The sequence below is a fragment of the Labrus mixtus genome, chromosome 20 (assembly GCF_963584025.1).
Source record: "Labrus mixtus chromosome 20, fLabMix1.1, whole genome shotgun sequence".
NCBI classification, from domain to species: domain Eukaryota; kingdom Metazoa; phylum Chordata; class Actinopteri; order Labriformes; family Labridae; genus Labrus; species Labrus mixtus.
This window is the reverse complement of record NC_083631.1, coordinates 10,307,517-10,329,666: the sequence shown is the minus strand read 5'-3', so window position 1 is coordinate 10,329,666 and position 22,150 is coordinate 10,307,517. Positions and strand designations below refer to the sequence as shown.

The window sequence follows — 22,150 nt, the reverse complement described above, 5'->3', positions numbered from 1 at the left end:
AAATCTTCAGTCTGCATCAGACCAGACTCCATAACGTACTGTTTCTCACAATGCAAAGCGACAGGTCAGAGGTCAAAATGACGGACAGCAGCATCCATCGTAACAGAGGAAATAATCACAATCAGAGCAGATTTCTTTATCACATTAGTCCTTTGAACAGTTTTATTTCATTATGTCAAATACAGAATTTCATGTACAGAAGAGCGACGGGGAGCAGAATGAAATCGCTGTACAGTATTTACAAAGAGAACACGAGAAACAGCTAACAGGTAAAAAGGACGTTAACACTGACATGGATCTCTCAGAGAGTGGACTGAATTCTTTTTTAAATCGTCTCTCTGCGTCTCATCGTCTTCAGAAGAACAAACAGAAAGAACACAGTTTAAATACATCTCACCTCCGTCTCGCCTGCACGCTGAGGCACAAACTATCACATAGTCTGACTTTAACCTCCTTCACTTTAACCTCCGTCAGTCTGACTTTAACCTCCGTCAGTCTGACTTTAACCTCTTTCACTTTAACCTCCTTCAGTCTGACTTTAACCTCCTTCACTTTAACCTCCTTCAGTCTGACTTTAACCTCCGTCAGTCTGACTTTAACCTCCGTCAGTCTGACTTTAACCTCCTTCACTTTAACCTCCTTCACTTTAACCTCCTTCAGTCTGACTTTAACCTCCGTCAGTCTGACTTTAACCTCCGTCAGTCTGACTTTAACCTCCGTCAGTCTGACTTTAACCTCCTTCACTTTAACCTCCTTCAGTCTGACTTTAACCTCCTTCACTTTAACCTCCTTCACTTTAACCTCCTTCAGTCTGACTTTAACCTCCTTCAGTCTGACTTTAACCTCCTTCAGTCTGACTTTAACCTCCTTCACTTTAACCTCCTTCAGTCTGACTTCGGCAGGCAGTCATTGAATGAACTCTGCTTTCAAATCTTCAGAAAACATCCGCTCGTCTTTACAAACGTATAAATTATACAAACCAGAGTTTATTACATCGTTATAGACATCCTGTGTGTGTGTGTGTGTGCGTGTGTGTGCGTGCACGCGCGTGTGTGTGTAGGTGTGTGTGTGTGTGTGTGTGTGTGTGTGTGTGTGCGTGAGTGTGTGTCACATTCACACAGTTTGACTCCGCCTCTCTGTGTCTTCTTTAAATCAGTAATTAAGAAATACTTGAATCCTCTCTGCTGGAGTCTGATCTTTAAATGATCCCTTGCTCTCTGTACACCTGGATCAGAGGTTCAGGTCGGGTACCAGTCGGGTACCGGTCAGGTGTCCAGGTGTCCAGGTGTCGGGGTGTTCAGGCCTTTGAACTGAGGCTCAGCAGCTCCATGAAGGAGGTGAACAGACTCTCCAGCCAGCTCTGATTGGCCATGCACTGCTGCACCACCTCCTCCTGACCGGGGTCCTCGGCCGCCTGCTCGATGCTGTCCGTCTGCAGAGACAACACGCCTGTTACATTCACACTGCTTTGATATGAATTATATCATAATTAAGCTCCATTAACCACTTTGAATATGTTTATATGAACATGTTTTAAAGCTGATCAGCTGACTATGAGCTGGTTTTTCTACAGCTGCGAGGTGAGACTGCACAGATGGGACAGTGAAGTCAGACCTGAAGTTATGCTAACATGTATTCATGATCTTACCTCCTTCTTGCAGTGCAGGAAGGTGTGATATTTGTAGTGATGGAGGGAGTGATACAGACTGTAGATCCGACATGTTTCTATGGACAGCTTCAAATCCTGGAGAAGCAAAATGTTCTGAAATTATTTCTCTTTTTTCAAACATTTAGTAGAACAAAAAGAGTCTCTGGAGTATCAAAGGGAACACTGAGATGGCCAAGGTTATCCCAGAGCTCCTCCTATTCATAATCCTCCCATTTCACTCTGTAACAATCATGAATTGCACCCAACCTGTGGCACCCAACCGTGCTGTTGTCAGTCCAAAAATGTTGAGAGGCAATGGCAGCTACAAAAACCCTCAGTGTAGAGTAAGAATGGCCAGCATCTAAGAGATTACAAGAACTCCAGGATGGACTGCACAGAGCAGTGCTCAGGGTCCACATTCCTTTCTGAACACCAGGCTGAGAACATATGCCACCTGTTCTCATACTGCATGCGGGTAGATGGCGCCCTGGTGTTTAACATATACCGCAAACAGGGATTGAGCAATCTCTTAGCAATGGGTTGGGCCCTGCAATGACCAAACACACAGCTGAAGGTAACAGGGGAAGCCACGTCCTGAGACCTTTCTGGAGAACCCTCTGAAGCATTGCCTGCGGGGGGAAGCATAGAGGGGACCCCCTCGCCAGTCATGAGCCAGGGCATCCTGACCCAGAGGGCTGTTCACCTCTGTGTGGGAGAACCAGAGGGAGCAATGAGTCGCATCTGAAGCAAAAAGGTCCATTGTCCTTTTGCCCTCCCAACATCCGAGATGCTGAGTACCATCTCCGGATGTAGACGCTGCTCCCACCGAGGAGGCTTGCCCCATGACAGGAACTCCACCACCTGGTTCCTTCCTCCAGGTAGGTACAGGTAGTTGCCCTCAGACTGGCCAGGTGGGGGGCTGCCCAAGTTAAGAGTTCCGGGGCCACTGTGCGGACCTGGTGACCCCTGGATGATTGAGCCTGCAGGGACGTTGTTTAACCGCTCAAGGACATGCTTCCCTCTGAGGCATTAAACACTGTAGAGCCAGTGCACAGCACTTTAGTACATTGATGTAGTCCCTGCAGACCTGAGCAGACCACTGTAGTCCCTGCAGACCTGAGCAGACCACTGTAGTCCCTGCAGACCTGAGCAGACCACTGTAGTCCCCGCAAACCTGAGCAGACCACTGCCCCTGAGCTTTTTGTTTTTTACCAGACTGCGCCCCAACCTTAGAGGGAGGCATCGCTGTTGACAGTCTCGAGCCTGAGAGTCCTGTGTTTGTGCCACCTCGCATCTAGATGGTAGTGCATCTGTAGTGCTAAGCATATGGAAGGGCATGACCTTTAGGAACCTGGAACCAGCAGCTGACAGCCCGTCCTCAGGTCTCGGCCCTCCAGCCTCTCAAAGATCACAGGGGGGGCACAGAGTTCCCTAGGTGAGCTGCTGCATCATAAGCCTTAGACAGGAGGTCATTTGTTATCCTATCTTGAAGACGGGGACACCGCAAATCCCAAATAAGGGCCTCAATGGTTGGCTCCATTGCTGTGGCATAACTGCGAGGGCCCGGCCATCACACGCAACGTGGGAGAGAGATTTGGAATCCCTCAGTTCCTCGTCTGAGGGAGGCACTGTGAAGGTTTCTGGAGCCAAATCTCTGGCTAGGGAGTCATGGAGTCATCCCCCAAAACCCACCCAGATCTGAGGGCAGAGGAACGGGAGCCAGCCCCCGAGCCCCCCTAACATAAACATTATTTACAGACAGAAAGTGTATTGTTAACCCATGTGTGAAACATTTGAATATGTAAGTCAGGTGAAGTCATTGAGTTTCTCTCTGTCCAGCAGGTCTCTGTGATCATCACATCGGGTCCTCTCTGTTTCTCACCTGTTGTTTAGGAATACTCCGCTTGACCCTGTTCAGAGTTTTTCGGTTGTAGCCCTCCCCCCCCAGGTGGACTTTAACTGCTCCGGACTCCAGAGGGTCTGCCGTCATTTTCGGGAAAATATGGAGAACCTCCTGAATAGAGGACAGAGAAACCAGTCAGAGATCTACGGAACAAACAGGGTCTGTAAAACCCCCCCAAACCACAGAATTTACTGGAAATGGTCATCAACAGACAGACGGTAGTCGGAGAGGTGACTGTAGTCTGAGAGGTGACTGTAGTCTGACTGTAGTCTGAGAGGTGACTGTAGTCTGACTGTAGACTGACTGTAGTCTGAGAGGTGACTGTAGTCTGACTGTAGTATGAGAGGTGACTGTAGTCTGACTGTAGTCTGAGAGATGACTGTAGTATGAGAGGTGACTGTAGTCTGACTGTAGTCTGAGAGATGACTGTAGTCTGACTGTAGTATGAGAGGTGACTGTAGTCTGACTGTAGTCTGAGAGGTGACTTTAGTCTGACTGTAGTATGAGAGGTGACTGTAGTCTGAGAGATGACTGTAGTCTGACTGTAGTATGAGAGGTGACTGTAGTCTGACTGTAGTCTGAGAGGTGACTTTAGTCTGACTGTAGTATGAGAGGTGACTGTAGTCTGAGAGATGACTGTAGTCTGACTGTAGTATGAGAGGTGACTGTAGTCTGACTGTTGTATGAGAGGTGGCTGTAGTCTGACTGTAGTCTGAGAGATGACTGTAGTTTGACTGTAGTATGAGAAGTGACTGTAGTCTGAGAGGTGACTGTAGTCTGAGAGATGACTGTAGTCTGACTGTAGTATGAGAGGTGACTGTAGTCTGAGAGGTGACTGTAGTCTGACTGTAGTATGAGAGGTGACTGTAGTCTGACTGTAGTCTGAGAGGTGACTTTAGTCTGACTGTAGTATGAGAGGTGACTGTAGTCTGAGAGGTGACTGTAGTCTGACTATAGTCTGAGAGGTGACTGTAGTCTGACTGTAGTCTGAGAGATGACTGTAGTCTGGCTGTAGTATGAGAGGTGACTGTAGTCTGAGAGGTGACTGTAGTCTGACTGTAGTATGAGAGGTGACTGTAGTCTGACTGTAGTCTGAGAGGTGACTTTAGTCTGAGAGGTGTCTGTAGTCTGACTGTAGTCTGAGAGGTGTCTGTAGTCTGACTGTAGTCTGAGAGGTGACTGTAGTCTGAGAGGTGTCTGTAGTCTGACTGTAGTCTGAGAGGTGTCTGTAGCCTGAGAGGTGACTGTAGTCTGACTGTAGTCTGAGAGGTGACTGTAGTCTGAGAGGTGTCTGTAGTCTGACTGTAGTCTGAGAGGTGACTGTAGTCTGACTGTAGTCTGACTGTAGCCTGAGAGGGGATTGAACATGTGTACCTGGTGCTGAGCGCTCATGTTGACTCTCCTCAGCAGCCTCTTCTTCTGATCACTGAGCAGGCTGTCAATCTTCCTCATGGGTGGAAGGTACAGCTCGTCTGAGGAAGCAATAAGTCATGTTTTATATCTCCTGCTACAGTTCAAGTGGACACATTGAAGTTTGTCCCTGCCCTCTCACCGTCAGTGTCCTGCAGAGCCTGAATCATGTCTGGGTCGAGCGCCGTGCTGACCAACATCTCCACGTAGCTCCTGAACATCTCACGCATCACTCGGCTGTTAACTCCCCCCCGAACAGGAGCTGAAACACATCATGGAGCTGCGTCAACACCTGAACACACACACACACACACACACACACACACACACACAGGCTGAAAAGCTGACCTTCGTCCTCACTCGGAGGGGAGGAGTCAGACTCCGAGGAGGAGGACGGCACCTCCTTCAACCACTTCTTCCTCTTCTTTGGAGGAGGCTCTGCCTTCTCTTTTGATGTCTTAGCTCGAGACTGACGCTCCATCCTCTTCTCCTCTCCTCCTCTTTTCTCCTCCTTCAACCTTGAATACTCCATCACGCCATCTCTCCTTTCCCTCTCTCTCTCCCGCTCCCTTAGCTCCTTCTCTCTCCACTCCCTCTCCTGTTTCTCCTTCTCTCTGCGCTCTCTCTCTCTCTCCTTCTCCCTTCTCTCCCTCTCCCTCTGCTCTCTCTCCTTCCTCTCCCGCTCAGTTTGCTCCCTCTCTCTTCTTTCTTTTTCTTTCTGCTCCCTTTCCTGTTTCTCCCTCTCCCTCTGCTCTCTCTCTTTGCGGTCCCTCTCTCTTTGTTTCTGCTCTCTCTCTTTCTGTTTCTGTTCTCTCTCCTGTCGTTCCCTTTCTTTTCGTTCCCTCTGCTCCTTCTCTCTCCTCTCCCTCTCCAGTTCTATCTCCTTTTCTCTACACTCTCTCTCTCTACGCTCTCTGTCCTCCCTCTCAGCCTTCTCCTTCTCTCTCCTCTCTCTCTCCTCTTTTTCTTTCCCCTCTCTCTCTTTTTGCTCCTCTTTCTCTCTCCTCTCTCTCTCCTTGTTCTCCTTCTCTACCTTCTCCCGGTGCTCCCTCTCTCTCTGCTCCTTCAGCTCCCTCTCTCTCTGCTCCTTCAGCTCCCTCTCTCTCTGCTCCTTCAGCTCCCTCTGTCTCTCCTTGTCTCTGTCGTCTCTCTCCCCTCGAGGGGGGGTCTGATTGTGGGGCAGCTGTTTGGGCAGAGACTGTCGCCTGTCAATCAGGAGGTCAAAAACAACAAAGCGTTCATCAGATTCACTTGTTGACCAGGTTTGAATGAATGTGGTTCAGCTTTGACAGTTTCTCTTGATGATGAAAATCAGAAGAAGTTACCTGAGGGTCAGACCCGCTCTGTGCCACGGCTTCCTCGAACACACTCTCACATAATCCTTCTTGTTGACGTTCTCCAGAAACTTCACGTACAGACGCTGGTATCTCATCTTTGCATCTCCAAAATAACCCAGATACTGAGGAGACACACATGCAGAATACAAGTTAAAATATAACTCCAGAGTTTTGATCTTAAGATGAAGAATGATGAGACAGGAGAGAGTGTGTCTGAACATCATCACAGTCTAAAGTCCACTTCCTGCTCCGATCCGTGTTCAGGCTCGGTACTCTTCTTTGGCCCCGGTACACTTTGAAGAGAAGTTCTTCAGCACGCTACAAACGGCTTCATTGAGGAGAAACCCCGGAGTGTTCAGACACATGACTCATCATAAAGACACAGAGTCAGTGAAGCAGCTGAGTCATGCATGTGTTGTGTTACGACCTCATATAGAAGAGGTCACTCAGACTCGCTTAGTCCTGGAGCAGTGTGAGTCCAGACCAGCGGGGGGAGGGGGACTATCGTGCTTCAACGCGGTACTGGACAACTTTACTAGTGTGAGTTACCCTCAGACTCAGAGACGGAGCAGATAGAGAACATGATGAAGAGTTCTCAGGGGTTAGAATCAGACCCTCAGACTGTGTGGACATGTGGCGGTCCTCAGGTGATGGCAGGTTTCAGACTTATGTTACTGGTGATGGCAGGTTTCAGACTTATGTTACTGGTGATGGCAGGTTTCAGACTTATGTTACTGGTGATGGCAGGTTTCAGACTTACGTTACTGGTTGCACAGAACTGCCTCTGACCATCTTTGATCTCTGGGCTGAACTTCTGGAGTAAGGCTTTCTGGACCCTCCAGATGGGCGGAGGCTCTCTGCCCGTCTGCAGCGCCATCTGTTAGCACACAATAGTGTAAGAGGAGGTGAGGTATTAATCCACGTCACACACCTGTTTCCAGGTACTCACCTTCAGAGTGCCGATGTCCTCGGTCCGAACCACAAACTCATCACGTTCACGGAAGATCCCCTCCCCGCCGCTCTCGCTCTCCTCCTCCTCGCTCTCCCCTGCGATGGCAGCATCAGTCTGCTTCTTTGCCAGGTGGAGGGAGGTGAGGCGCTGGGATGCCGGGGTCTCCTCCGGGGTTGGAGGTGAGGGTGGGGGAGAGGATGATGAAGAGGGTGAGGACGAGGAGGGGGAGGAGGGGGACAGCTGTCCGGCTTCAGGCTCCAGGTCCTGGTCTGAAGAGGAAGGTGGAGGGGTGGTTGATGGAGGAGGAATGGACTGGGCCAAAGGGAGGTTGGAGAGTGGTGAGGACAGGGGGGCTGGAGGGGAGGTGGAGGGGGGTGGGGAAGTGCCTGCAGTTGGAGCAGGTTGGTAGGTGGACTGCTGCTGCTTCTGCTGCTCAGAGGGAGGAGTCGTTAAGTTCACCTCCTCCTCCTCCTCCTGCTGGATCGGCAGGGGGGAGGGTAAAGAGGGGCACATAGGAGGGAGTGGGGAGAGTGAGGAGTAGGTGGGAGGTGAGGGCGAGATTGTGGGAGATGGGGATGGAGGTGCAGGAACCGGCTCAGGTCCTGATGGAGAATCTGAAAAACAAGGAGGGGCGAGAGAATTAGAAAAACAAATCAAGACTGAGAGGTGACATCATACCTCAGTTGCATGGTTCTTTGGTGGGACTTGTCTGTTGGACAGTAACAGTGCTGTGAAAAAGAATTTCCCCTCGGGGACAGTCTAAAAGTCTAAGTCTTAATGAAAGAGATTCAGAGATCTCTAAAACACAAAGATCTTTACAAAGATCTCTAAAACACAAAGATCTCTACAAAGATCTCTAAAACACAAAGATCTCTACACAGATCTCTAAAACACAAGGATCTTTACAAAGATCTTTACAAAGATCTCTAAAACACAAAGATCTCTACAAAGATCTCTACAAAGATCTCTAAAACACAAAGATCTTTACAAAGATCTCTAAAACACAAAGATCTCTACAAAGATCTCTACAAAGATCTCTAAAACACAAAGATCTTTACAAAGATCTCTAAAACACAAAGATCTCTACAAAGATCTCTACAAATATCTCTAAAACACAAAGATCTCTACAAAGATCTCTAAAACACAAAGATCTCTACAAAGATCTCTAAAACACAAAGATCATACATTTATCTCATATATTCCAGTGACAGACTGATAAATAAACACCAGCAGTACCTTGAACCTTTGGAGCCTCCAGGATCTGTTGTTCAGATAACTCCTCCTCGTCCTGCTCCTCCTCCTCTTCGTCCTCGTCCTCCAGCTGTTCCAGGGATCCCTGCTGCAGATTCTGTTGAGCTCTCATTGTTTCTTCATCATCGGCTGCCTCTCCTCCTCCCTCTGCCTCCATTTCCTCCTCCACCTCCTCCACCTCTTTGCTTCCTTGCTCCTCCTCCCTCTCCTCCTCCCTCTCTCTCTCCATCTCTTCCTGCTCCTCCTTGTCCTGGGAGTGATACTGAGCATATGTGAGCACCTCCTCTTTCACCTCCTTCCCCATGCTGGGGATGAGGGGGGGCAGAGCAGGGAGGGGGGGGCTGAGCGATGGCTCATGTGGTGTAGGCGGGGACGGAGTGGGTGGAGCTTTGGCCATGGCAGACGCCATGGCAACAGCGAGTGAGTGCGGTGTGTCGTAGAGGGCAGAGATGGCGGAGGAGATGCTCTTTTGCAGGTCCTGGTTCTTACTGACCGAGTCCTCCTCATCAGAGGAGAAGGAGGGCAGGGTCTCTAGGTTCCTCTTCAGCTCCAGCTCCTCGTCCAGAGGTTTGCAGGAACTTGGACAGCTGCTAAGGTTCAGCTCCGCCCCCTCGCCATGCTCCCCCTCGCTGAAGGGCCCTTGAGGCTGCGGAGGAGGAGTCGGTGGCAGGGGAGGAGGAGGCGGGGATAAAGGCCTGAGGGAGGAGCTCTTCAGGGAGGAGCAGGGGTTGAGGGCCTCCTCCTCAGGACCGCCATCAGGTCCTAGCTCCAGACCGGACTGTTTCTTTCCAGTCTTCAGGAAGTCCAGAAAAGACGCCATGAAGCCGGGTTTGAAATCAAACTTGTCATCAGCCTGCAAGAGAGCACAATCAACCAAAACATTTGTGTTTGTACTAATGATGAGTGGCGACCTCTGATGGTCGCTTTGACCTGAAGACGTTTGAATAAGATCTGAAATAAAACTCAGAAGTATTGGTTTTGTTAGCAGCCTTAACGAGGACGTGGTGATTCAGCTTTCTGAACCTTTAATTCAACTTCATCATTTCTCCTCAGCAGCTCGGTGAAAACAACCCTGCATGCTGAGAGGTGATACACCTGAACAGACAGCAGGTGGCAGCACACGTCCTGCTCTGAAAAATGTGGTAACCGTGGCAACAGCTGCCCTGGTAACAGCCATCTCTCTCCTCTCTCTTTTGTCAGTCAGAACGAGCTGGCTGTCAGTCAACTATAACCTCCTTTCTCCAAAGCACAGAGAGACGAGAGGGTTTGATGTTTGTGTGTGACGACAGATAAATGGATCTTTATCATCCATCGTTTACTGTGAACAAACAGCAGGTAACACACCTTCACACACACCGGTACACCGACAGGAGGGACGAGGGTGGAGGATGTGATGCTCGCTCCACCACAGGCTGCAGTTTGAATGGATGAGGGATGAATTATATATGAAGCTTCTGGCTTTGCTCATTTTTGTAGCAACTTACTGAACTAGAGAGTTTCTGCACAGCAGCCCAGGCGTCAGGATTCAGAGGCTCGTCCAATTCTTTCTTCCACGTCATCTGTGTGAAAACGACAAAGTGACATGTGATCAGCTAAGTCGCAAGGTGCAAGACGGACAGATATCAGGTTTTTTTCTTCATAATGTTCCCAGGAGCAAATGGAGATTAGGTAGTGACTGAGAAGAACAAGAAGCAGTAACATCAATGTGGATATAATTATTATATTTGATATTCAGCTGCACACACAGACCTCAGCACACTTCAAATCAGTCGTCATGACGGACTCGACCCATAACTCCTCGCTTGTTTAGCTGCTCTATATTAAGGGTCATTGCGTTGCTGCATTGTTCTAAATCACAGGACTGAGTTCTGCAAAAGGCTGAGTCGCACAGATGGGAACACCAGCCAACATCCTCCCAGCTGAGTCAGCACTTTAACATCAGTCCCTGCTAATGAAGGAGACGATAAGCAGGAGGACAGAACCTGGACTCAGAGGGGTCACGGGACCACCAGAGACCACCAGAGACCGTGTCACCACGTCTGATCATCTCCCACACAGTCAGAGATCAACACACAGTCACACATCAACACACAGTCAGACATCAACACACAGTCACACATCAACACACAGTCAGACATCAACTCACAGTCACACATCAACACACAGTCACACATCAGCACACAGTCACACATCAACACACAGTCACACATCAACACACAGTCTGACATCAACACACAGTCACACATCAACACACAGTCACACATCAACACAGTCACACATCAACACACAGTCAGACATCAACACACAGTCAGACATCAACACACAGTCACACATCAACACACAGTCACACATCAACACATAGTCACACATCAACACACAGTCAGACATCAACACACAGTCTGACATCAACTCACAGTCACACATCAACACACAGTCACACATCAACACATAGTCACACATCAACACACAGTCAGACATCAACACACAGTCAGACATCAACACACAGTCACATATCAACACACAGTCACACATCAACACAGTCACACATCAACACACACAGACATCAACACACAGTCACACATCAACACACAGTCACACATCAACACAGTCTGACATCAACACACAGTCTGACATCAACACACAGTCACACATCAACACACAGTCACACATCAACACACACAGACATCAACACACAGTCACACATCAACACACAGTCAGACATCAACACACAGTCACACATCAACACACAGTCTGACATCAACTCACAGTCAGACATCAGCACACAGTCTGACATCAACACACAGTCACACATCAACACACAGTCACACATCAACACACAGTCACGCATCAACACACAGTCACGCATCAACACAGTCTGACATCAACACAGTCACACATCAACACACAGTCACACATCAACACACAGTCACACATCAACACACAGTCACACATCAGCACACAGTCACACATCAACACAGTCACACATCAACACACAGTCACACATCAACACACAGTCTGACATCAACACACAGTCACACATCAACACACAGTCACACATCAACACACAGTCACACATCAGCACACAGTCACACATCAACACAGTCACACATCAACACACAGTCACACATCAACACACAGTCACACATCAACACAGGCACACATCAACACACAGTCACACATCAACACACAGTCTGACATCAACACACAGTCACACATCAACACACAGTCACACATCAACACACAGTCACACATCAACACACACAGACATCAACACACAGTCACACATCAACACACGGTCACACATCAACACACGGTCAGACATCAACACACGGTCACACATTAACACACAGTCACACATCAACACAGTCTGACATCAACACACAGTCAGACATCAACTCAGTCTGACATCAACACAGTCAGACATCAACACAGTCACACATCAACACACAGTCTGACATCAACACACAGTCTGACATCAACACACAGTCACAAATCAACACACAGTCACACATCAACACAGTCTGACATTAACACACAGTCAGACATCAACAGTCACACATCAACACACAGTCAGACATCAACACACAGTCACACATCAACACACAGTCACACATCAACACACAGTCACACATCAACACAGTCACACATCAACACACACAGACATCAACACACAGTCACACATCAACACAGTCTGACATCAACACACAGTCTGACATCAACATACAGTCACACATCAACACACAGTCACACATCAACACACACAGACATCAACACACAGTCACACATCAACACACAGTCAGACATCAACACACAGTCACACATCAACACACAGTCTGACATCAACTCACAGTCAGACATCAGCACACAGTCACACATCAACACACAGTCACACATCAACACACAGTCACACATCAACACACAGTCACGCATCAACACACAGTCACGCATCAACACAGTCTGACATCAACACAGTCACACATCAACACACAGTCACACATGAACACACAGTCACACATCAACACACAGTCACACATCAGCACACAGTCACACATCAACACAGTCACACATCAACACACACAGACATCAACACACAGTCACACATCAACACACAGTCACACATCAACACAGTCTGACATCAACACACAGTCTGACATCAACATACAGTCACACATCAACACACAGTCACACATCAACACACACAGACATCAACACACAGTCACACATCAACACACAGTCACACATCAACACAGTCACACATCAACACACAGTCACACATCAGCACACAGTCACACATCAACACAGTCACACATCAACACACAGTCACACATCAACACACAGTCTGACATCAACACACAGTCACACATCAACACACACAGACATTAACACACAGTCACACATCAACACACGGTCACACATCAACACACGGTCAGACATCAACACACGGTCACACATCAACACACAGTCACACATCAACACAGTCTGACATCAACACACAGTCAGACATCAACTCACAGTCACAGATCAGCACACAGTCACACATCAACACACAGTCACACATCAACACACAGTCTGACATCAACACACAGTCAGACATCAACACAGTCACACATCAACACACAGTCACACATCAACACAGTCTGACATCAACACACAGTCACACATCAACACACAGTCACACATCAACACACAGTCACACATCAACACACAGTCACACATCAACACACAGTCAGACATCAACACACAGTCACACATCAACACACAGTCTGACATCAACACACAGTCACACATCAACACACAGTCTGACATCAACACACAGTCACACATCAACACACAGTCACACATCAACACACAGTCAGACATCAACACACAGGCACACATCAGCACACAGTCTGACATCAACACACAGTCAGACATCAACACACAGTCACACATCAGCACAGTCACACATCAACACACAGTCACACATCAGCACACAGTCAACACACAGTCACACATCAACACACAGTCACACATCAACACACAGTCTGACATCAACACACAGTCTGACATCAACACACAGTCACACATCAACACGCAGTCACACATCAACACACAGTCAGACATCAACACACAGTCACACATCAACACACAGTCACACATCAACACACAGTCTGACATCAACTCACAGTCAGACATCAGCACACAATCACACATCAACACACAGTCACACATCAACACACAGTCTGACATCAACGCACAGTCACACATCAACACACAGTCACACATCAACACACAGTCTGACATCAACACACAGTCACACATCAACACACAGTCACACATCAACACACAGTCACACATCAACACACAGTCACACATCAACACAGTCACACATCAGCACACAGTCACATCAACACAGTCAGACATCAACACACAGTCACACATCAACACACAGTCTGACATCAACACACAGTCACACATCAACACACAGTCAGACATCAACACACACAGACATCAACACACAGTCACACATCAACACACGGTCACACATCAACACAGTCTGACATCAACACACAGTCACACATCAACACACAGTCACACATCAACACACAGTCACACATCAACACAGTCTGACATCAACACACAGTCAGACATCAACTCACAGCACACAGTCTGACATCAACACACAGTCAGACATCAACACACAGTCACACATCAACACACAGTCACACATCAACACAGTCTGACATCAACACACAGTCACACATCAACACACAGTCACACATCAACACACAGTCACACATCAACACAGTCTGACATCAACACACAGTCAGACATCAACTCACAGCACACAGTCTGACATCAACACACAGTCAGACATCAACACACAGTCACACATCAACACACAGTCACACATCAGCACAGTCACACATCAACACACAGTCACACATCAGCACAGTCAACACACAGTCACACATCAACACACAGTCTGACATCAACACACAGTCACACATCAACACACAGTCACACATCAACACACAGTCTGACATCAACACACAGTCTGACATCAACACAGTCACACATCAACACACAGTCTGACATCAACACACAGTCACACATCAACACACAGTCTGACATCAACACACAGTCTGACATCAACACACAGTCACACATCAACACACAGTCTGACATCAACACAGTCACACATCAACACACAGTCTGACATCAACACACAGTCACACATCAACACACAGTCACACATCAACACACAGTCACACATCAACACACAGTCTGACATCAACACACAGTCTAACATGTTTAACTCTCTCATGATAATAAATCTTGTTGTGTTGAAGATGAAGCCAAAGAAATAAATCGAAGCAGCTTCTTCTCAGCTGATTAATAAATGTATAAAAATAACTGTCTGATACGCTTACTTTCATTAAAGGGTATGTTCTTCTTTAAGCTTTTGTATCAGCTGGCAGGTTTTTTAATCTTTTGGAATAACTCAATAACCCCCCCCCCCTCAAGCTGTATTATGTGACTGTGGAGATGAGAAAACTCTCAGCTTTGGTCACACATCCCACAATGCCAGTCCATTCAAGTCTGAAGGCTCCAATCTGTAAATGTTCAGAGAAGCTACCCGAGGTTTGTCTCTGACAGTCACTGACGGGTTCACACACACGCACACACACACACACACACACACACACACACACACACACACACACACACACACACACACACTGACGGGTTCAGTGACTGTCAGGGACAAACCTCCATCACAGTGTTTGTCAGAGCAGCAACATGAAAGACAACATCCTCCTAACCTCTGCAGCTTTCTGCTGATGCCTCATCATCTTGTCTTGAGTCGGGTTCAGGTCCGTTCTGCTGACGTCAATGGCGTTGCTGGGTCCAGGACTCAGGCCCAGAGTCGGTGCTGATCCCACTGATCCATCAGACAGAACGGGATCCGTGCTGGACAAAGAGTCTGTCCTCAGCAGAGACTCTGACGGCAGCATGGAGGGGACGGGCAGTTTGATCTGAAGGTGGAAAAGATGGATTGATGAAGATGTTTGTTCTGTTCCAGAAGCTGAGCGTATTAACTCTGTCACGCTCAGGGCTTACTTTCACACACATGTATTACAGCAGGCCACAATAATCAGCAGGAATATATTCAGTTCACTTTTCCTCCCAGGCTGATCTCATTTGTGACAATAAAAGAACAGGCAAAGAGAAATGTATCTCACACTGTGGCCACAGACACGGAGACGCAGCGTGGGCAGACGGCTCAGCGTTAGCAGCAGGACACACACACACACACATTGAGCTCTATGTTAATGCATGCAACATTAGATATAAGACAAGATACAGCACCTGACTGTAGAGGATATTGTAAAGACTGTACCAGGTAAGCTCCACTTTAACTGTTGGAGGTCATTCAGATTAACATCGACTGTTATTTTTCACAGGTTTTTAAATTGTTCACTCACCTGTCAGACACCCACTTATGGTTTTTATTTCAGTACGTGATTTAGATTTATTGGGAGATCGAGTATCACAAGGCTTGCTTTCAGTTTTGGATGCGATGGAAGTAAGAAAACTCATAAAGAATTTCCTATTTGGAAACATAACTACGACGGTAACATTGGTTTAATTGTTCCATTTGAAGGTCGTTACTATAAGGCGTGCACAATATGAGAAAAACATGTGATGTGCAGTTATATTGTTCATTATCACTGCTTTGTGAGACACAAAAAGTTGTTGTTCATATATGAACTATATTCATATTAGCTGTAACACAGTGTTTTTCACACAATACCTATGTGTGCAACATGTCTGTAATGACTGCATAAAATAACCCCAAACTGAATTCTCTCACATTAATAAGCAACAATAATCTGAGGGTATCTGACACGGCTGGAGCTTCATCTGATTGCATGAGATCATGTCCATTATACATAGGCCTTAAGGGTCAGATGATTTATTGCCTAGCCCTCATTATAACCCAGTGCAAACTTTCTATGACTGCTGATAAGTGATACTTTAGTCCACCTTACCTTGATAGGTCTTATTGGATCCTGCTGTGGTTGCTGTTCTTGTTGATGATGGAGCGGTTGGAGCTGAGAACAGGAAACATGCTGCTGCTGATGGTGCAGGTGGTGCTGCAGTGTTGGGTGGTGCTCTGCCTGCAGGCTGTGTTGTAGCTGTGGTTGCTGTTGGAGATGTTGCTGCTGTTGGCTGAACTGTTGCTGCTGCTGATTATACGGTAGGCTTTGTGCTTTATTCAGATCTTGATGCATGTCCACAAGCCCTTCGTCCCTTCTGCCCCTCCCTCGACCCCTCCCACGACCCCTCTTACTTTCTCCAGGCACTGATCCTGTCAGTCCCCTGCAATAAGGTGGCTCTGGAAGTGGACGTATTCGGGGTCTACCTCGTGGTCGAGGCGGGCCTTCACGTTTTGGTTTTGTTGGTTTCCTGCCTCTTTTCTTAGGACCATCGATGGGAGGGTGTTGGGCAGGGTGTCCAAGGGCAGAGTACCCAGAGGGGTGGCAGAAGTCCATGTCTCCCATCAATGGACTGAGCCCACTTACTCCAATCGCCCCACCAGCCTTCCTACAACTAGACACCAAGTCTGGGAGCAGGTCAGGAAGGCGTCGACTGTTGAGGCGAATATCTGCTGGAACATCAGCTTTATCCTCATCATCCTCAAACTCGTACTCCTGCGCGTAGTTTTTCTTGGTTTGGGGTTGTGGCTCCCGCCGCTGTTTGAGCAGGTGGAAAGAGCTGGTCTTCAGAAGCTTTTTGGGTCGAGAGGAACAAAATATGGGTGAGGTCAGACCTGGCGTGCCTGAACTTCCACCCACACCCACACCTCCCATCATCTTGACTGAGCCATCCCCTTGAACTGCTGAGGTCAAACCCATACTGGGGGTTTGGGACTGTATTAGGCCGAGCTGATCTGTATTCACAGTGGATGGGAGTTCATGAGACTTCATAGAGTCAAGGTCTAAATGCAGATTACTGTTTCCTGTTCCTGGGAGGCTGTGGCAGTACTGTTCATAGCCCTGATCACTATGATGACCAACTATATCATAGCCCTCTACAGAACCTCCTCTTTTTAAGACTTCCATACTGTCCTGCCCGGGCCTATGACCCTGGGTAAGGCTCTCTTGAGCAGCCTGTCCTGCCCCTGAGTCCCCAGCACAGCTTGACTTGTAATCAGCTGAACAAAACATGTCCTCCATCTCAGGGAAGAAAGAGCGGTCTTCATCTTGTAGCAGAGAGTCAGGAAAGCAGATGGATGATAGGGGAGCAAACCGCTGCTGCTGAGCTTGATTCTGTCCTACTTTACCGACTGGGCTCACAGTGTCAAACTGGTGCTGCTTCAGCTGGTCTAGCTGGGAGTGGGACAGCTGGGTATCAGGATCTCTTTGTTGAGGCTGTTGCTGTTGTTGGGGATTCCCCATATTTGCTGCCATCCGATGGGAGTGTGGATGGGCTAACTGAGAGTGTGACAGCTGATGGTGAGGATGAGCCTGCTGTTGGTGGTGGGCATGGACGTGGGCATGTGTCTGGGACTGGTTAAGGTGGTGCAGGTGTGAGGGAGTGGACAAGCCCAAATCTGGTTCAGAGAGAAAGTCATGGAGCCCAGAGGCTGTTTGTTGGGGATGGTGGTGAGGGGTAAGCCTGTGCTGCGGCCTTTGTCTGTCTCCACCACCCACTTCCCCTCCTGTCACAGTCACCCCAACTCCACTTCTGTCCACAGCTCCTCCACTGTCTCTGCTGTTTGCCCGGGAAAGAGATTGCTCCAACAAGTCTAGTGGAGACACTGAGCTCTGACTGGAACAGGTTTGGTCTCTTTGCTGGGTTCCAAGGCTGTAGTGGGTATCTAGGCCCTGGTTCTGAAGCTGGAGTTGCAGCTGTGAGGACTGGCTCTGTGGGTTGGATTCTCCCCCAGCAGGCCCTGCTCCTCCAGCTGAACCTATCATGGCCTGCTGGCTCAAAGGAAGCTGCTGTTGTTGTGGAGGGGGTAGCTGGGGGTCCATCTTGGTGCGGGTGGTATGGGAAAGGACAGACTGTAGCATGTGAGCTTGCTGGGTAGGGTCTGGTGGTGAATCCATCATGGAGATTGGGATCCTGCTTTGGGGAGCCTGCTGCACGTCTGTTGTGTTACATAAGTAGGTGTTTGAATCTGAAGGCTTCTTCAGGTCCATGTGAGGGAGGCTATGTGAGTGGGACAGGGGATGACTGTGCTGAGAGTGCTGGGAGATTTGGGAGTGCTGAGAATGTTGCTGAGACTGTGAGGACAGATGTGAGGTGTGATGGGAGTGTGGGTGTTGTGTGTAGGGGTCTCCTCTTTCATAGTGGAGCCCAGAGCTCAAGGAGTCATGTTGTTGTTGATGGGAGTGAGAAAAAGAGTCAGTGACCCCTCCAAGCCCTACTGCAGTGGACTTTGATATATTTAACTCTGACTTCTGAGACTGTTTCTTTGATGACATTTCCAAATGACTGTTTAAGCCACTTGCTGAGTCACTAATTTCAGTCCCAGAACCTGAACTGCCATTATTGGTGCGAATAACACTCTGTAGGTGGTAGCGTTCTTCCGAGATCTTGTTGATGTCAAAGGTTAACCCCTTGTTTTCCCCATCCCTCGCCTGTGGATGCGGTTGGGATAGTTGCTGAGGAGGTTGGTGATGCTGGGATGGATGGGGAGCTGAGCTTTGGGCATGTAGTAAGTGCTGGATGAGGAAATCCTCCTCATCTTCTTCTGCATCCTGGGATCTCTCAACTCCCAGCATGGTAGACTCTGTTTTTGACTTTGGTGGTGTTGAGTGGTAGGACTGGCTCTGTGTTGGCCTAGTATCAGGGAATCCTTGTGGTGAAGGCAAAAAAGCAGGAGAGAGAATGGAGGACAAGTATTTGTTGTTGGCCCCTGAACCTCCAGGAGACTGTGTAGGCCGAGCAGAAGCAGGAGAGTGCAGTCCGGGGCGACTAATCTTAGACCCAAGGGAGGGTGATGGACTTGACTCAGAAAGGTGGTAAGAGCTGCTGCCTCCAGTGCTACCACTTGCAGGCCCACTCCCTAATCCTGCTGATCCAACTCCACCTCCAAGTCCTGATATGGGCCCGCTTCCTGTTGACCCTCCTGCATTTCCATATCCTAAGGAAGGACTGCCTGCTCTTCTTGAGCTGAAGCTTGATTCCCCAAATACTACCTCTGCAGAAAACGAGCGCCCCCCAGACCCAATACCAGTAAAATTCTTTCCTCCAGTGCCCCCTGATCCACTGCTCAGGTCCTGAGCGTGAGGTGAGTTGAAGCCCCCATACGACTGGGCCATGTGTGTAGGCGGAGGCTGGTTTGGTGAGCAGGACTGGGCATGTTGCTGGGGAGGGGTCTGGTCTGGTAGGTTTGATTTGGCCACAGATGGAGATCCATAAGAAGAGAGGCATTGTTCTTGTGCTGGCTGTGGAGCAAGGTTTGATGACACCACTTGTAGAGGTGCATGTACTGGTGCAGACTGAGGAGGGGGCTGCTGGCGGGAGGAGGCAGACAAGGAGCCAGCGGTTGTCTTGGAGCTAGAAGATGATAAAGAGGAGGCTGAGGAGGCTGATGGTGGAGTGTGTGGAGTACGGGATGACACTGATCCAGCAGAGGAGTAGCCACTGCTGGAGCCTGAACACTTGGATGCTTTAGTACCAGAAGAGGAAGAGGCTGTGGAGCTGGAGGGGGAGGATGTGTAGGGGGTTTGGATGATCGGTCGATACGCCTTGGGCTCCATCCGCACAGAGGGCTTAGGGTCAGAGGATGGGCTCTGCTCACCAAGGGGACTGCAGGACAATCCGGGATGCCGGTGGTGGCTGGCTATCTGCTGATAGCCTGATGAGCCACCACAGCTGACATACTGCTGGAGGGGAAGTGTTGCAGAATGAGCCGGGGATGTTCGTTGGTAATGCTTTATCACACTGTCCTGACGGGAAACCGCCCTCTCTGGAGGCTGGCTTGAAGGGGGGGCCGAAGGAGTCAGGGCTGGTGTAGACGAGAACATTGAAGCGTTATAAAGCTGAGACTGGTTATGAAGCTGGGAGGACAGCAGATTGAACTGGGGAGGAGGCAGGTGGCAACTGGAAGAGGTGGAAGGGGCTTGGGTCGGCGCCGTGGGCTCCTGGGAGCCTCGGTATGCGGCACTCTGGGAGGACAGCAAGCGGTCAAAGCCCAAGCTGGACTGGGAGGGGGTTTTGATGTGCAGCAGGGGATCATGGGGGGAGAGTAAACCATTGGAGGTGGGGCTAAATGTGGGTGTGTCCTGTAGGGATAGTGAGGGAGTGAAGGATCGCCCAGAGAAGGAGCCAGGATGCTGGTATGCAGAAAGGGCTGAGGAGGAGGGGAAGGAGCTGGACCCCGGGAGGGCTCCTGATATAAAGAGCTCCGCCGGGCCCGGTGTATGCATCGCTACAGGACACAACATCAGAGGGAGAGTGTTGGTCAATGAAAGTCACAAATCAACATGAGTACAGTCTGAGACTTTCTGGATGGTAAATGCAAAGTATTATCTTTCATCGATCTTTTATCCCAGTAGGTCTTGTTGTGTGTATCGCTGCCCTTACAGGCGGATACTCACCAGTCTGCCAAGAGGGAGTGCGAAACTGAGAGAGGAGGGAGGAGGCGGAGGTGGGGGGCTGTGGACCTCGGGACTCCAGGGCTGAAATCAGATTCATGACGGAGGGGTCAGGCCCCGAGGGGCTGGCATGGTGGAGGCTGGCATCAAACAGCCCCGACAGGCCTGGCAACAAAACACGGACCTCATTTATTTCATAAAAAAATTATATGATCGAACAAAAATGTCTTCAGATAAACCATTTCATCAAACATTCATTTCATCATTATTATAGTAAATCATCATTACAAAGAAGCTAACATCCTGCTCTGGACTTTACATCACTATGATTTAACATCTTTCCTCTTCAAGAAGAAAATCATATTAAAATATGTGAAATGATAAATACCATCACGATGTATAAACAGTGCTGCTGGAGTCTCACAGATGATAAATACTGAGAAACCTTACCCAGCGAGCGTCCAGCAGCGCCCCAGGCCCCGCCCTGTCTGCTGCTTCCTGGATGGTGATTGGTTGCATAGCCCTGGAGGGGGTGGGGGGGGCCGTACGCCTGGCGGTGGAGCAGCTCTGAGTCTGGGTGGGACGACCTGGAGCTTCCATACATCAGGCTGAGGGACACGAGGGTAAAGTTATAAAGACCAGTCTGACATATCGGATTAATGAACACTTCAGTTTACACACTTCAAATTTATCAAAGTTATATTATTGTTATATTATCATAACTTCAAGCTGAAGACTCCTCCATAGATGTTTCACCGTTTACATGTTTGTTAACTTGCATCCCACACAATAAGCCTATTATATTAATAAATAAATCATGTTCAGATGGTTGAATCTGTGTTTCAAACATGGGTCAAGAAGGTCTCTGAGAACTATCACCATAGAATTATTAAGACAAGCCCAATATCAAGTGCTTTTGATGTTATTTGCATTTCAAAGATATTTTCCTTATATATATATATGTATATATATATACATATATATATATATATATTTATACACATGACACACATATATATATATATATATATATGTCATGTATTTCTGGTTAAG

At 48.4% G+C, this 22,150-nt stretch overlaps 1 protein-coding gene across 29 annotated transcripts in view; it reads right to left on the bottom strand.

Moving 5' to 3' along the window:
- Positions 1-131: 131 nt before the first annotated feature.
- The window catches only part of prr12b (proline rich 12b), a 25,611-nt gene continuing 3,592 nt past the window's right edge, over positions 132-22,150 (bottom strand). The window contains exons 2-18 of one of the 29 annotated variants that reach the window (XR_009665820.1): positions 21,548-21,705; positions 21,101-21,262; positions 16,538-20,931; positions 15,308-15,520; positions 9,986-10,060; positions 8,487-9,354; positions 7,248-7,864; positions 7,059-7,175; positions 6,287-6,420; positions 5,310-6,166; positions 5,104-5,223; positions 4,926-5,023; positions 3,531-3,662; positions 1,649-1,744; positions 652-1,432; positions 517-621; positions 132-465 (exon numbers count right to left, since the gene is read on the bottom strand). Coding sequence is in view for 1 of the 29 variants with exons in the window: in XM_061027292.1 (XP_060883275.1) it covers positions 1,298-1,432; positions 1,649-1,744; positions 3,531-3,662; positions 4,926-5,023; positions 5,104-5,223; positions 5,310-6,166; positions 6,287-6,420; positions 7,059-7,175; positions 7,248-7,864; positions 8,487-9,354; positions 9,986-10,060; positions 15,308-15,520; positions 16,538-20,931; positions 21,101-21,262; positions 21,548-21,705 (8,176 nt within the window). In the remaining 28 variants the exon portion in view is untranslated. Of the gene's footprint in view, positions 1,433-1,648; positions 1,745-3,530; positions 3,663-4,925; positions 5,024-5,103; positions 5,224-5,309; positions 6,167-6,286; positions 6,421-7,058; positions 7,176-7,247; positions 7,865-8,486; positions 9,355-9,985; positions 10,061-15,307; positions 15,521-16,537; positions 20,932-21,100; positions 21,263-21,547; positions 21,706-22,150 lie in introns of all 29 variants that reach the window. The other 28 variants (XR_009665822.1, XR_009665828.1, XR_009665825.1 and 25 more) reach the window with 28 other exon arrangements.